We start from the raw sequence: 15,545 nt of genomic DNA, 5'->3' as shown, positions 1-15,545 counted from the left end.
CTCCCCCTCCCTGACCCGGCCCGACTCTCTCCCTCCCTGACCCGACCCGACTCTCTCCCTCCCTGACCCGACCCGACTCCCTCCCTCCCTGACCCAACCCGACTCTCTCCCTCCCTAACCTGACCCGACTCCCTCCCTGACCCGATCCGACTCTCTCCCTCCCTGACCCGACCCGACTCCCTCCCTGACCCGATCTGACTCTCTCCCTCCCTGACCCGACCCGACTCTCTCCCTCCCTAACCTGACCCGACTCCCTCCCTGACCCGATCCGACTCTCTCCCTCCCTGACCCGACCCGACTCCCTCCCTGACCCAATCTGACTCTCTCCCTCCCTGACCCGACCCGACTCTCTCCCTCCCTGACCCGACCCGACACTCTCTCCCTCCCTGACCCGACCCGACTCCCTCCCTGACCCGATCCGACTCTCTCCCTCCCTGACCCGACCCGCCTCCTCCCTGACCCGACCCGACTCTCTCCCTCCCTGACCCGACCCGACTCCCTCCCTCCCTGACCCGATCCGACTCCCTCCCTCCCTCCCTGACCCGACCCGACTCTCTCCCTCCCTGACCCGACTCCCTCCCTGACCCGACTCCCTCCCTCCCTCCCTCCCTCCCTCCATCCCTCCCTCCCTCCCTCCCTCCCTGACCCGACCCGACTCCCTCCCCCTCCCTGACCCGACTCCCTCCCTCCCTCCCTGACCCGACTCTCTCCCTCCCTGACCCGACCCGACTCCCTCCCTCCCTGACCCGATCTAACTCTCTCCCTCCCTGACCCGACCCGACTCTCTCCCTCCCTGACCCGAAGCGACTCCCTCCGTCCTTCCCTGACCCGACCCGACTCTCTCCCTCCCTGACCCGTCCCGACTCCCTCCCTCCCTGACCCGACTCCCTCCCTCCCTGAGCCGACCCGACTCCCTCCCTCCCTGAGCCGACCCGACTCTCTCCCTCCCTGACCCGACCCGACTCTCTCCTTCCCTGACACGACCCGACTCCCTCCCTCCCTCCCTCCCTGACCCGACTCTCTCCCTCCTTGACCCGATCCGACTCCCTCCCTCCCTCCCTGACCCGACCCGACTCTCTCCCTTCCTGACCCGACCCGACTCCCTCCCTCCCTGACCCGACCCGACTCTCTCCTTCCCTGACCCGACCCGACTCCCTCCCTCCCTGACCTGACCCACTCTCTCCCTCCCTGACCCGACCCGACTCTCTCCCTCCCTGACCCGACCCGACTCTCTCCCTCCTGACCCGACCCGACACTCTCCCTACCTGACCCGACCCGTCTCTCTCCCTACCTGACCCGACTCTCTCCCCTCCCTGACCCGACCCGACTCTCTCCCTCCCTGACCCGATCCGACTCCCTCCCTGACCCGATCCGACTCCCTCCCTCCCGGACCCAACCCGACTCCCTCCCTGACCCGACCCGACTCTCTCCCTCCCTGACCCGACCCGACTCTCTCCCTCCCTGACCCGACCCGACTCTCTCCCTCCCTGACCCGACCCGACTCCTTCCCTCCCTGACCCGACCCCGACTCCCTCCCTCCCTGACCCGACCCGACTCCCTCCCTCCCTGACCCGACCCGACTCCCTCCCTCCCTGACTCGACCCGACTCCCTCCCTCCCTGACCCGACCCGACTCCCTCCCTCCCTGACCCGACCCGACTCCCTCCCTCCCTGACCCGACCCGACTCCCTCCCTCCCTGACCCGACCCGACTCCCTCCCTCCCTGACCCGACCCGACTCCCTCCCTCCCTCCCCGACCCGACTCCCTCCCTCCCGACCCGAACCCGACTCCCTCCCTCCCTCCCTCACCCGCCCCGACTCCCTCCCTCCCTCCCTCACCCGCCCCGACTCCCTCCCTCCCTCCCTCACCCCGACTCCCTCCCTCCCTCCCTCCCTCCCTCCCTCCCTCCCTCCCTCCCTCCCTCCCTCCCTCCCTCCCTGACCCGACCCGACCCGACCCGACCCGACTCTCTCCCGCCCTGACCCGACCCGACTCGCTCCCGCCCTGACTCGACTCGATTCTCGTACTCTACCACCGGACTTGGCTCTCTTCCTCCTCTACCTGACCCAATTCTCTCACTCTTCCCAACCCGACTCGACTCTCTCCCTCCATATCCGACCCGGCTCTCTCTCTGACCTGACACGACTCTACCCCTCCACTACCCAAACTGACTCTCTTCCTCCACTAGCCCACCCAACTAGACTCTCCCCTTCCACTTCTGATGTGACCATCAATTCACAAGACACGTGATAGGAAGTGAACAGTTTTAATAGTCTTACAACTGAGCCTGCCTGCGACGAGATGAACTGGCAGCAGGCTCACAACTGCAGATCTTTATACTTCTGGTTAGTGGGAGGAGCCATGGGCGGAGCCAAGGGTGGAGCCCAGTACAAACTCCTCATCTCTCCCTATGGGCAGAGCCGCGCAACTGCTCGTATACAGAGCTCACAAAGACACAACACATATAATATAACACAGTGTGAATTACTAGGATTATGATTCACCACAACTTCCCGACCCGGCTCTTTCTTTGGCCTGACATGGCTCTCCCCCTCCGTTACCCGACCTGACTCTCTGGGTCCACTACCCCATTCAACTGGACTCTCTCCCTCCACTATCTGACCTGACGCACTTCCACCACTACCCGATCTGACTTGACTCTCTCCCTCACCAGCCCGACCACCCCCCCCCACTACGAGGGGGTCGAATGGGAGAGGTGGCAAAACGCGACCCGACTCTCTCCCTCCCTCCCTGACCTGACTCTCTCCCTCCCTGACCCGGATGGGTGTGTGAGAGACTCAGTTGGTTTTTCGGAGAGGCAGCGATTCGAGAATAACAGTGAGAAAAGTGACAAGCAGGAGGGTCGAGGTAAATTGAAAGAGTTAAAAATGCAAGTAACAATTTTAAGATCTTAAAAATTAGTAAGAGAATTCTTCAGCGAATTAGGTTCAGTAGGTTTTTAATGTAAAAGTTGCAGGTCAGGAACCGGACCCATCCTTATTACTACATGTAGCATTATTACTATGGGCAGCACGGTAGCCCATAGGCAGCATGGTAGCACAGTGCTTAGCACTGTGGCTTCACAGCGCCAGGGTCCCAACTTTGATTCCCTGCTGGGACACTGTGCAGAGTCTGCATATTCCCCCCGTGTCTGCGTGGGTTTCCTCTGGGTGCTCTGGTTTCTTCCCACAGTCCAAAGTTGTGCAGGTTAGGTGGATTGGCCATGATAAATTGCCCTTAGTGTCCAACAAGGTTAGGAGGGGTTATCGGGTTAGGGGGATGGTGTGGAAGTGAGGGCTTAAGTGGGTCGGTGCAGACTTGATGGGCTGAATGGCCTCCTTCTGCACTGTATATTCTATGTTCTATCTTTTGGTGTGTGAAAGTCATTTTCGTTTATCACACATGTGGTCTGAGAAACAGCTCGATGTATACAGGTCCTTTTTTACAGCAGGTTGATAAATTTATATGATGGTTTAGTACACAATCATCTATTGAACTAAACCCTGTCTGGATATTCTGTCTTCTATACTCTGGCCTATCCCCATGCTAACCGATTGGATTCGTTACTCCTCAATGTGTACTTGTTAAATCCATAGAATCCCTACAGTGCAGGAAGAGGCCATTCTGCATGACGAGTCTGCACTGGCACTGTCAATCCACTTAACCTGCATATCTTTGGACTGTGGGAGGAAACCGGAGCACCCGGAGAAAACCCACACAGACACGGGGAGAATGTGAAAACGCCACACAGACAGTGACCCAAGGTGGGGTTGGACCTGGGTCCCTGGAGCTCTGAGGCAGCAGTGCTAATCACTGTACCACCCTTGTTCCATTCTGTATTGGGCCCTTGGATATATATATATAAGATATTGGCAGTGCTGCTCCTAATATATAACGATATTTGCTTGAGGCATATCAAATTATTTTCCCAACAAATTGTGGAATAAATTTTTCATTGCAAGTCCAGGGATCAGAACAGCAACTTGTATTTACATCGCACTTCTAATAAAACATCCCGAGGCACTTCAAGGACACTTTACGAAACAAGAAAGGACACCAAACCACAGAAGGAGATATTAGGTTAGACCAAACACTTGGCCAAAGAGTTGAGTTTTAAGTAATGCCTTAAAAGAGGAGTGGTTCAGGGAGGGAATTCTAGAGCTTGGGGCCTATGCAGCTGATGTCCAATGGTGGTGGAATGATTAAAATCAGGGAGGCTGAAGAGCATAGGTATCCCAAAGGATTTTGGGGCTGGAGTAGATTGCAGAGATAGAGAGAGGCGAGGGATTTGAAAACAAAAATAATAAGTTTGAAATTTGGGTGTTGCTTAACAGGGAGTCAGCATATGTCCACAAGCACAGAAATTCAGTTTGGGTTAGAACATGGGCAGCATGATGGTGCAATGCACCGCGCCGAGGACCCGGGTTCGATCCCAGGTCACTGTCCGTGTGGAGTTTGCACATTTTCCCCTCGTCTGCGTGGATCTCACCCCCACAACCCAAAGATATCCAGAGTAGCTGGATTGGCCACGCTAATTTGCCTCTTAATTGGCAAACTTAAAAAAAAAGTTTAATTTATGAATCCGGGCAGCAGAGGTTTGAATGACTTCAGGTTTACATAGGATAGAAGGTGACAGACCAGCCCGGAGTGCTTTGGGATAATCAATTCAGAGGTAATAAAAAGCATGGTGGAGGCAACTTAGGCATTGACTACTAGTATTACCATTGCAACAAAATCAGGGTCAATGATGCATCGCAGTCGAAACAGCTTATAATACATAAAAATGGCCTTAGTATTCACTGAGACAATATGATCAATTGCCTATTTATTTTTTCAAAATAGTTTTGCCGTCCCACAGAAACCCTTCAATAACAGGCTGAACATCTCTTTAATGCACTTATAGTTGTGGCTACGGTTTATTTCCCACTGTTTACTTTGTAGTTTTGTGATGCCAAAGTGCTATCTGGGTCAAAATGCAAAAGTACTTATATTTTAATCCTTTGCTACAGGCATTTTGAATTAATTATTGAATAATTATATTTTGTTTATCTTTTAAAGAAGCAGAGAAAGCCACTGACTACGTCAATTACTACCAAGGAATGTGGGATTGTTCAGGAGACAGGTCTGACGAACTGTCTTTTAAACGTGGCGATGTCATTTATGTTGTTAACAAGGTAAGCAGATACTATTGGATTAAATGCACTATTATTCACATTGAATATGAACGGTAGCACAGTGGTTAGCATTATTGCTTCATAGCGCCAGGGACCCGGGTTCGATTCCCGGCTTGGTTTACTATCTGTGTGGTGTCTGCATGTTCTCCCCGTGTTTGCGTAGGTTTGCTCCGCGTGTTCTGGTTTCCTCCACAAGTCCCGAAAGGCATGCTTGTTAAGTGAATTGGACATTCTGAATTCTCCCTCTGTGTACCCGAACAGCCGCGGGAGTGTGGTGACTAGGGGCTTTTCACGGTAATTTCATTGCAGTGTTAATGTAAGCCTACTTGTGACACTAATAAAGATTATTATTATAAAACAAAAATCATGTTGAACTTGTTAAATTGCTGATGGGGAATTGCAGTAGTGCACTCTTCAGTGTACATGTTGAACTTGTTAAGTTGCTGATTGGGAATTGTAGTAGTGCGCTCTTCAATGTATATGAGAACTGATGTACCTTTTTAGTTGTGTTCATATTTGTTTTCTAAAATGGGCATTATATTTTATAAAGAAAAACATGTAAGAGGCAAAATTAGTATTTATATTACACACATATTCATAATATTACAATATTTAATTAAAATATCAGTTGAGAGTCAGAGGAAATCAGGGGAAAAAACCCTTCACTGCTTGGAGTCATAGCTAGTATATAGAAAGATGGTTTTGGTTTTTGGAGGCTAATCATCTCAGCCCAGGGACCTCGCTGCAGAATTTCCTCCGGGTAACCAAGGTTCAAAATACACAAGGGCAGTGGGAGAAGTCACCACCCCCAAAATGCCCCAGAAAATTGAATGGCAGGGGTGACCAATCCCAGAAGTCACCCCAATAAATGGAAGTGACAGAGTCTGTGAGGTGCTGCCCTCCAATCACAATGCTTGTGTACTAGTGAGCCTATCAGCAGCAGATATGGAGAAAAACAGCATGTGATTACAGGATAAATGAGCAGTGGGAAGGTGAATGTCAGTGTATTAGCCTGAGACATGCGCACCAGAATGACAGCATGAAGGGGCTGAGAGAAGGAGCAGGACTGCAAGGGGGAGCAGGGCTGTGAAGGAGGAGAGAGACCAGCAGATTTACAGTATAACAAAGGTTATAACTTTGTTTGTACCCAGAGCACCAGCTCCATGCCGTGAGGTTGGGGACATCTTAAATTACAATCTGGTTAAGGTGTCAACTTCCTGTGGGTTTAGCTGCAATGTAAGTGCATTCACTAACCCGTGGAGAAGTAAAAATATCTTGAATATCTTTGTTCGGGTTTTGCGATCATTTACATCACTGATACTACCCCTTGAGGTCTAAACATACATCTTAGCATACAAATTAGGAGCAGAAATAGGCCACTCGGGAACTTGAATCTGCTTGACAGTTCAATAAGACCATGGCTGATCTGATGGTGGCCTCAACTTCACATTCTGCCTACCCCTGATAACCTTTTACTCCCTTGTCAGTCAATCATTTGTATACTTTTGCCTTAAAAGTATTCAGTGACTCTGTCTCCACTCCTCTCTGGAGAAGAGAGTTTCAAAGCCTCACAACCCTGAGTGAAAAATATTCTCCTCATTGCTGTCTTAAATGGGAGATCCCTTATTTTAAAACTGTATTCCCTAGTTCTAGTCTCTCTCCCAAGGGGAAACATCATTTCCACTCCATCCTGTCAAGTCCCCTCAGAAACTCATATATCTCCATAAGATCACCTCTCAATCTTCTAAACTCCAAAAGATGCAGGCCGAGCTTTCCAAAGTTTCCTCATAAGAAAACCCCCAATCCCAAGTATCAGTTGAGTGAAACTTTTCTGAATTGCTCCTGATGCATTTATATCCTAAGATTGGATACAGTACTTCCAGATGTTGTCTCGCCAATCCCCTATACAACTGTAACAGAACATCTCTACTTTTGGTATTCCATTCCTTTTATAATAATAATAAGCAACAACATTTCATTTTCCTTCATAGCCACTTGCTGTAAGTGCATTCTAAATGTTTATGATTCATGGACCAGGGCACCCAGATCCCTCTGCACCTCAGAGTCCTGTAATCTTTCTCCTTTTAAATAATATGCTGCTTTTCTATTCTTCCAGCTAAAGTGGACAATTTCATATTTTACCGCGTTTCACTCCATGTGCCAAATTTCCGCTTACTCGCATAACCTATCTGTATCCCTTTACAGATTCCGTGCATCCCATTCACAACTACTTATCTTTGTACCGTTAGCAAATTTAGCAACCATACATTTAGTCCCTTCATCAAAGTCATTGATATAAATTATAAATAGTTGAAAACCAAAAATGGATCCCTGTGGCACTCCACTTGTCACATCTTGCTAACCGGAAAATTACCCGTTTATACCTATTTTATTTTTCTTATTAGCTAACCAATCCTATATCCATGCTAATATGTTTATCCCCTCCACCATGAACTCTTATTTTGCGTAGTAACCTTTGATGTGTAACCTTGTCAAATGTCTTCTGGAAATCTAAGTATAGAACATCCACTGGTTCCCCTTTATCCACATTCCTTGTTACTTCCTCAAAGAACTTCAATAAATTAGCCAAACATGATTTACCTTTCACCATTCCATATTGACTCTGCCTGACTGCATTGAGAATTTATAAGTGCCCTACTCTATCCTCCTTAATAATATATTACAGCATTTTCCCTATGACAGATATTAAACCAAGTGGCCTGTAGTTTCCTGCTTTCTCCAAATCTTTTTTTGAATTGTAGAGTCACATTTACTATTTTTCAATCTGATGCGACCTTTCCAGAATTTAGGACATTTTGGAAAATTGAAACCAACACATCTATTATCCCAGCAGCCCTTTCTTTTCAGACTCCAGGATGAAGTCCATCAAGAACCAATGACATGTCAGCCTTTAGTTCTAATAATTTTCTCAATACTCTTTTCCTGGTGCTTGTTTTAAGTTCCTCCTTTTCTTTCACCTCCTGATCCACAATTATTCCTGGGATGCCACTTGTATCCTCTATAGTGAAGACAAATGTAAAATATCTATTGAAGTCATCTGCCATTTCCTTATTTTCCATTATTAATTCCCTGAACTCTCTTGATGAGCACCATTCACTTTGCTTACTCTTTTCCTTCAAATGCCTGTAGAAACTCTCACTGTCTATTTTTATATTTCTAGCTAGCTTTCAATTTCTCCCTCCTTATTAATCTTTTAGTCATTCTTCGCTGTTCTTTATATTCTGTTCAATCTTCTAAACTGAAGGGGCTGGTTTAGCACACTGGAGGGGCTGGTTTAGCACACTGGGCTAAATAGCTGGCTTTTAAAGCAGACCGAGGCAAGCCAGCAGCACGGGGTTCAATTCCTGTACCAGCCTCCCCGAACAGGCGACTAGGGGCTTTTCTCAGTGACTTCATTTGAAGTCTACTTGTAACAATAAGCGATTTTAATTTTTTCACTTTCAACTGCCACTCACCTTTGCAGAACTATACACTTTTTCTTTCAATCTGATACAATCCTCAACTTCATCAGTTAGCCACGAATGGTGCATCAGTTCCTTGGAGTCTTTCTTTCTCAGTGGAATGTATCTATTCTGAATGATCTCCTGAAATGTCTGCCAGAGCATCTCAACTGGCCTAACCCTTAATCTAATTTCCCTGTTCACTTGAGCCAGCTCCTGTTTTTCTTGCTCTCACAATTGCTCTTATTTAAGTTTAAAACACTAGTCTTTCATCCACTCTCCTCTCCCTCAATCTGAATGTGAACATCAATCATATTAATCCGCTATTTAGGAGTACCTTCACTAGGAGTACCTTCACTATGAGGTCAATAATCAATCCTGTCTCATTGCACAGTACCAGATCCAGTGCAGCCTGCTCTCTAGTTGGCTGTAGAACATGTTCCTCTGAGAAGCTGTCCTGAAAACACTCTTACGGACACATCATCCAGGTCACCTTTGCCAATCTTATTCATCCAATCTATATGTAGATTATTATCACCCATGATTGTCACTGTACTTTCTTCACAAGTCCCCATTATTTCTTCTTGTATCTCCCATCGAACAATCTGGTTAATGTTAGGGGGTGTATAAACCACCTCCACAAGCAACTTTTTCCATTTACTGTTTCTCATCTCCACTTAAACTGATTCCATATCCTGACCTCTAGAACGGAGGTCATCTCTCTCTCTATTGTACCAATGTCATTCTTAATTTACAGAGCTACACCTCCACCTTTTCTTAGTTTTCTGTTCTTCCATAGTGTTATATACCCTGAAATATTCAGGTCCTGGACTTTGTCATCTTGAAGCCGTGTCTCTGTGATGGCTGTCAGATCATACATATGTATTTCCATTTATGTTGTCAATTCATCTGCTTTGCTACAAATGCTAATGGCATTCAGATACAGAGCCTTTAGTTATGTCTTTTTCCCATTCTCCAACCTTTAGCATTATTTTTTGGTGTACTCTTGGTTTCTATCTGTTCCTTGCTGCCATGCTCTGATCACCATTTCCCTCATTGCTACCTTGATCTCTTGCTGTGTCTTCTTTATTTAATTCATCACATCTTCCCTATCACTATTTGAATGAGGATAGACTTCTTGCTGTTGCCTATTTATATAGGTGGAAGAGTTTGAGAAATTTCCACTTGCATGATTAATTCTGATGGTTCAAGAGCTAGATTACTGACCAAAAAACCTGAGATGTTTTTTGTGAAAAGACATTCAAGCGCCCAAAGTGGTGTTCTTTATTGATCATATGCTCTCTACATATTGTTATATAAAAAAGTTCTCTTTCTCTCTGTTCCCCCTCTTGGTATTTTTGTTTTGCTTTGTTTAACTCTAGGACATTGGGCTAGATTTTCATTGAATCTGGAGCGGGAATTGGGAAATTTCACAGCTCTCAATACCTTCTTCGGAATGGAGGGGGGGGGGGGGGGGGGGGGGGGGGGGGAAATGTGCTTCAAAGCTTCAAAGACAAAATGGGTGCAATTTTCCAAAAAAAACACGAAGTGTCAGTGTTGGCAGAAAGATCTGTGCGATTCCCACCGTACCTGGTCGCGGGATGCGGACTGCAATTTTCAGGCACTTTGAAGAAAATATTTCCCCATGTGAAAAATGGCATGCCTGAGGCACAGAGCTCCACAGCACTTGCTATCATTCAAGCCGGGAGGATGGCAGCGAGGCAATCTCATTTCACAGAGGGGGCCCTCATCGGCATGCTGGCACCATGAAGGAGAGGCATAGAATTCCATAGAATCCCTAAAAGTGCAGGAGACGGCCATTCGCCTATCGAGTCTGCACCAACTCCCTGAAAGAGCACCCTACCCAGGCCACCCCCTCCACCCCATCCCTGCAACCCCACCAAACCCACACATATTTGGAATCGAGGGGCAATTTAGCACGGCCAAATCTTTGGACTGTGGGAGGAAAACGGAGTACCTAGAGGAAACTCACTCAAGAAGATGAATGACCTTTTATGTTCTGCCAGGGTAAGCGCTTCCTGTCTCCTCTCATCACTCCACCATACCATCTTCCCTCAGAATGCCACCTCGATCCCACATGCTTACACCTTGCAGTGCCCCAGCACCCAAATGCCCACAAGCTTCCTCACTCACCCCTGGCCTCCTCATCAGAACCCTTCCTGCTTACACACGATACTTACACATGCCAGGTATCATCAACATCTGACCTGCCAGGTGGCCAGCATATATCATCCCAATTTGTGTTGCTGCAGGAGAAGCTTGCCCACAAATGCTGTGCACAAGAGAAGACAGACGGTGGGATGCCCAAGCTGAGGATCCTGACTCTTTTTGAGGAGACAGCCATAGAACTTGCAGGGGAAGAGCAGGAGCGGCCTGTGCTGACAGCGAGATGAGCTTGTGAGAGAAAAGTAGGAACTGCCACCCAGGTGGCCTTGCGAATGACCAAACAATCTGAATCCACCTCCCCTCCTGAACTGCGCAGCTCAGGCACAGTGGGTAGAACAGGGTAATGTGGCAACAACACTGTCACCTTGAAGTAGGCCAGGGCCCTCTAGGTCCTGACCCTCCCGAGGACATCAACCAAGGGAATCTCTGGGGGCAGGGCGTGGAAGGTAGCCTCCATCTCTAATGTGCATCCTGGGAACACACCTGGACATAGTGGGAATGTTCACAAGGTTAAGGAATTTACATAGAATTTACAGTGCAGAATGAGGCCATTCAGCCCATCGAGTCTGCGCCGGCTCTTGGAAAGAGCACCCTACCCAAGGTCAACACCTCCACCCTATCCCTATAACCCAGTAACCCCACCCAACACTAAGGGCAATTTTGGACACTTAAGGGCAATTTATCATGACCAATCCACCTAACCTGCGCATCTTTGGACTGTGGGAGGAAACCGGAGCACCCGGAGGAAACCCACGCACACACGGGGAGGATGTGCAGACTCCGCACAGACAGTGACCCAAGCCGGAATCGAACCAGGGACCCTGGAGCTGTGAAGCGATTGTGCTGTCCACAATGCTACCGTGCTGTCGGGCACAGAGTGGGGACGGGCGAAATAAAGAACAGATAACTGGGGGCCTTTATCATGTGTCACAAACGCACATTTGCCATAGTAAAAACTCCTGTTATGCACAACATTAAGGTCTTGCTGTCATTAACCGTCCTCCCAGTGAGATAGCACTTCACCCCATCTGGACACATCTCTTCTCGCAGCCCCTCAAAGTCAGACAAATGGGTAGGTCCACTCGAAGAGAATGCAACATAATTTCTGAAAGGGTTTGAGTATTAATCAGTGAGCCTTGGACCCTTGCCCCTAATGTCCCTCTAGTGCAAAAACGTGATATAGGGCATCAAGTCACTTGCACATGAGCCGGGGAGTCAGTATGCTGGCAACAGGCAGACAGGAGTCAGACATAACCAATAACTGAGGTGTATCACAGAGCTTTCCTCACTGCAGCCGTCATCAACCTCCTGCATTTTCTGTTCAGCAGGCACAAGGACTCCCCAGTCCCAGCACCCTGATGGAAGCCTGACAACACCAGGTTAAAGTCCAAAAGTCCAACTGCTCCTTCCTCAGGTGACTCAGTGTTCCATAAGCTAATGATTTGAAACAAATCTGTTGGACTTTAACCTGGTGTTGTAAGACTTCATACTGTGCTCACCCCAATCCAACGTCGGCACCTCCTCATCACAGCACCCTGATGACTGAAGTTTACTGCAATCCTCCTTCCATGGTCACAGAGGGGTTAGCACAATCATGGTTGGGGGGGGGCTTCTTCATGAGCTGTCAGACTACATGGTGTTGCTTTACTGTGAAGGAGGAAGCTATGAGGATAGTCCTGGTCCTTTTGTCCCATGCAAGCCCTCACCCCACCTGTCCTCCATCCTCCGGCTCCTCTCAGGTTTCTTCCTCTACTCTCTCCTGACCTTACTCCTCATCTGAGGAGATGTTCCACTCCTCCAGATTTTCATCAGTAAAGTGGTTGCTCCGCTGCTGTGCCGTTATGTAGAACACAGCAGACCACCACGATGTGGGAGACCCTCTGGAGACTTTGTAGGGCTACAACAGACCTGTTGAGGCAATGGAAGCACATCTTAAAGAGATCGATGCATTGCTCAATCACAGACCGGGTGACACTGTGACCTTTGATAAAACACAGGCCTTTGCTTCAGTCTCAAGCCTCTACCCTGGCGTCATCAGCCAAGACCTCAGCAAGCCATCTCTGCAACCCTCTTTGACCCTCAAATATTCCAGGGATTTGCAATTGTCCAAGGATGAAGCTACCACACATGTTCCCTGGAAAATGTGCACACAAGTGCATGAACCTCATTTGGTGGTCACGCATCAGCTGGACATTAGGGAGTGGAACCCCTTCCTGTTGACCAATGGGATTCCCTGATGCCATGAGGCACATAGAGCAGCATGAGTGTAGCTAATTTGCCCCCTGCACCTGCAACAGACCACCTATGGTGTCGAATCTCACAGTTCTCTCATCCTGCTGGGTTTGGCCTAGGATGAAATGGATGAAGTCCAAAGCCTAGCATAGAAAGCATAAAGTGCACCAGTGAGTTCACAGATGCATTTATGGACTGATGACTGCGGAATGCCACACAGGTCACCCGTGGAGCCATAGAATGAATCCTTTGCACAGAAGTTGGGAGCTGCCGTGACCTTCACGGTCACCGAGAGGGGGTGCCCTCCACCTCCACATGGCCAACTTGGACAGAATGTGGCACATGTACTGCACTGTCTCACTGTCGAGGCAGAATCACCTGAGACACATGTTAACCCATAGCTCCATGAAGGACTCACGGTCCTGTATGCTCTCAGTCTCCTCCTTTGCTTTTGTGCCCCTCTGTTCAGCTGCTGCTGCCTCTGGCCCTTGAGTCTGCCCTATGGCCCCCAGGTTTCCTGATGCTGGGTGTTCCATGGGTGCCACCATTTGTTGCTGCTGGAGTTTTCTCGCTTAACTTGTGTTGTTACTCGTGTCTTAATAAAGCTCGTAGTCTCAAATGTGGAGAAGATGCTTTATTGTGAGTTCGTTCTCTCTTCAGAGCTGTTTCCTAAGTTACCTTCAGTGTTCCTAGCTGGCGTGTGTCTTGTATCTGTGTTGCTCCAAGTTCTGCCCTTAGTGAAGTGTGTCCTCACTTCCTGTCCCCGTCTAGTACCTCGGCTCACTCATTGTCCTCCCAGTCTTGGATGCCACTCACACACATGTCTGGTGCTTTTTCATCTCCATTGCTTGGCTTGTCCTAATCAATGCCCTAGCCCCTTCAGAGTTGCCTGTGACCTCCCGTCTGGTTGTCCCCTCCCTTATTCTCTGCATCTTTCTGCATTCTGACTGGAGCTTTTGGTGGTTACGCATCCCTCATGGGCAGGGTCAGCTGGGTTGTTCTGTTCTTTTTGAGGGGTAATGGATTCTCAATGGCAGGCGCTGGGGACATGCAGGCACGGTCCCTCTTGATCCTGTGCACCCAAACATTTATCCTTGAACTATGAATTATCATCCCTTCCCTTGACTTTGAGAATGTGGGATCTGACACAGTTAAGGGTTAACTCATGAGGGCCAATTAATTTGATAAGCATGAGTCTCAGAAATGTTAAAGGGCACAATTACTTTACACATCAGGGATAGTAAAGATTAATAGGCACCCTTCTTACACAAGCTGCATCATCCGGAGATCTCTGTACTCTCTGGCCTTTGAACTTAAGACTCCTGGGGGTCTCCTGGACAGTCCCCTCCCCCACCCCCTCCCTGGCCTGTCCCTGGGTCAGCGCGTTGATGTCAGGAGAAGTCGGTCTACCTTGCTGAGCTCTGGGCCTGCGTACTGCTGAGGGGACAGGCATGCATGGAACGGCCAGTATTCTGAAAGCCGGTCACGGCTGGCATTTTAAAAAACTGGTGACGGTGGTTGGGCACTTCTTCCCTCATTTAGGATGGCCTGCCGACCCTCCCCACACCCACCTGCGATCCACCCGCAGCTCGCGACCCTGACTTTGAAAATGACTGTGGTAGAGAAGGGTGCTCACCTCTTTCTTCCCTCTTGGAGGACATGGCGCCTGGTTTCTATTTTAAAAAAACTGTAGTAATTCACGTCCATGTGACATGACGCCTGGTGGACAGGAAGATTCAGTGAAGTCTGAAGATTCAACTTTAACCTCGTGAAGTAAATTATAACGCATTCAAATTTATGCAAAGCAGGTTCGCGCCCTTCCTGGGCTTGAAGTTGATCACACCATCAGGAGGGCTTGGGACCATCACGATTAGAAATCTTGCCGGTGCAAATCCCATTTTTGGGCTCTTGTGATATTTTATGGCCCGCTAAATTCCGCCCAATGACTGCGAGAGCTGTGCGCTCCCTCTGCGTCCAATCAAGCGTAAATTTTCTTTTTGTTTTTACCGTTTGAAGCTGATGACAGTTCTTTTAATATATGAATGATTAAATATTTTTCGTAACGTATCACAAAATATTCGGCGTGTATTCCTAAGATATAGAAGCAGAATTGGGCCATTCGGCCCATCGAGTCTGCTCCGTCATTCTATCATGGCTGATACGTTTCTCATCTGCCACCTACAATGTTACAGACCAAGAGCTGGTTTGCGAAATCAGCCAGAGCGTCTCCTCTCTAGATCACAAGACCTTCCCGTACCAGCCTCCCCGGACAGGCGCCGGAATGTGGCGACTAGGAGCGGGAGTAGGCAATTTAGCCTTCCGAGCCTGAACACCTTAAATGTGATCATGGCTGATCCCATCATGGCCTCAACTCCACCGGCCTGCCCATTCTCCATAACCCTTCAACCTGTTACCAATTAAAAATCTATCAAACTCCTCTTTAAACTTACTCACTGTTCGTGCATCCACTGTACTCTGGCGCAGCAAATTC

General features: G+C 48.7%; 1 protein-coding gene across 2 annotated transcripts in view; it reads left to right on the top strand.

The window, feature by feature from the left end:
• skap2 (src kinase associated phosphoprotein 2) overlaps window positions 1-15,545 on the top strand; it is a 405,881-nt gene that overhangs the window by 313,050 nt on the left and 77,286 nt on the right. The window contains exon 11 of one of the 2 annotated variants that reach the window (XM_038797255.1): window positions 5,062-5,174. In XM_038797255.1, the coding sequence (XP_038653183.1) occupies window positions 5,062-5,174 (113 nt within the window). Of the gene's footprint in view, window positions 1-5,058; window positions 5,175-15,545 lie in introns of both variants that reach the window. The other variant, XM_038797254.1, reaches the window with a different exon arrangement.

The sequence above is a fragment of the Scyliorhinus canicula genome, chromosome 5 (genome assembly GCF_902713615.1).
Source record: "Scyliorhinus canicula chromosome 5, sScyCan1.1, whole genome shotgun sequence".
Taxonomy (NCBI): domain Eukaryota; kingdom Metazoa; phylum Chordata; class Chondrichthyes; order Carcharhiniformes; family Scyliorhinidae; genus Scyliorhinus; species Scyliorhinus canicula.
Note: the sequence above shows the minus strand (reverse complement) of the source record. Positions and strands in the feature narration are given on the sequence as shown.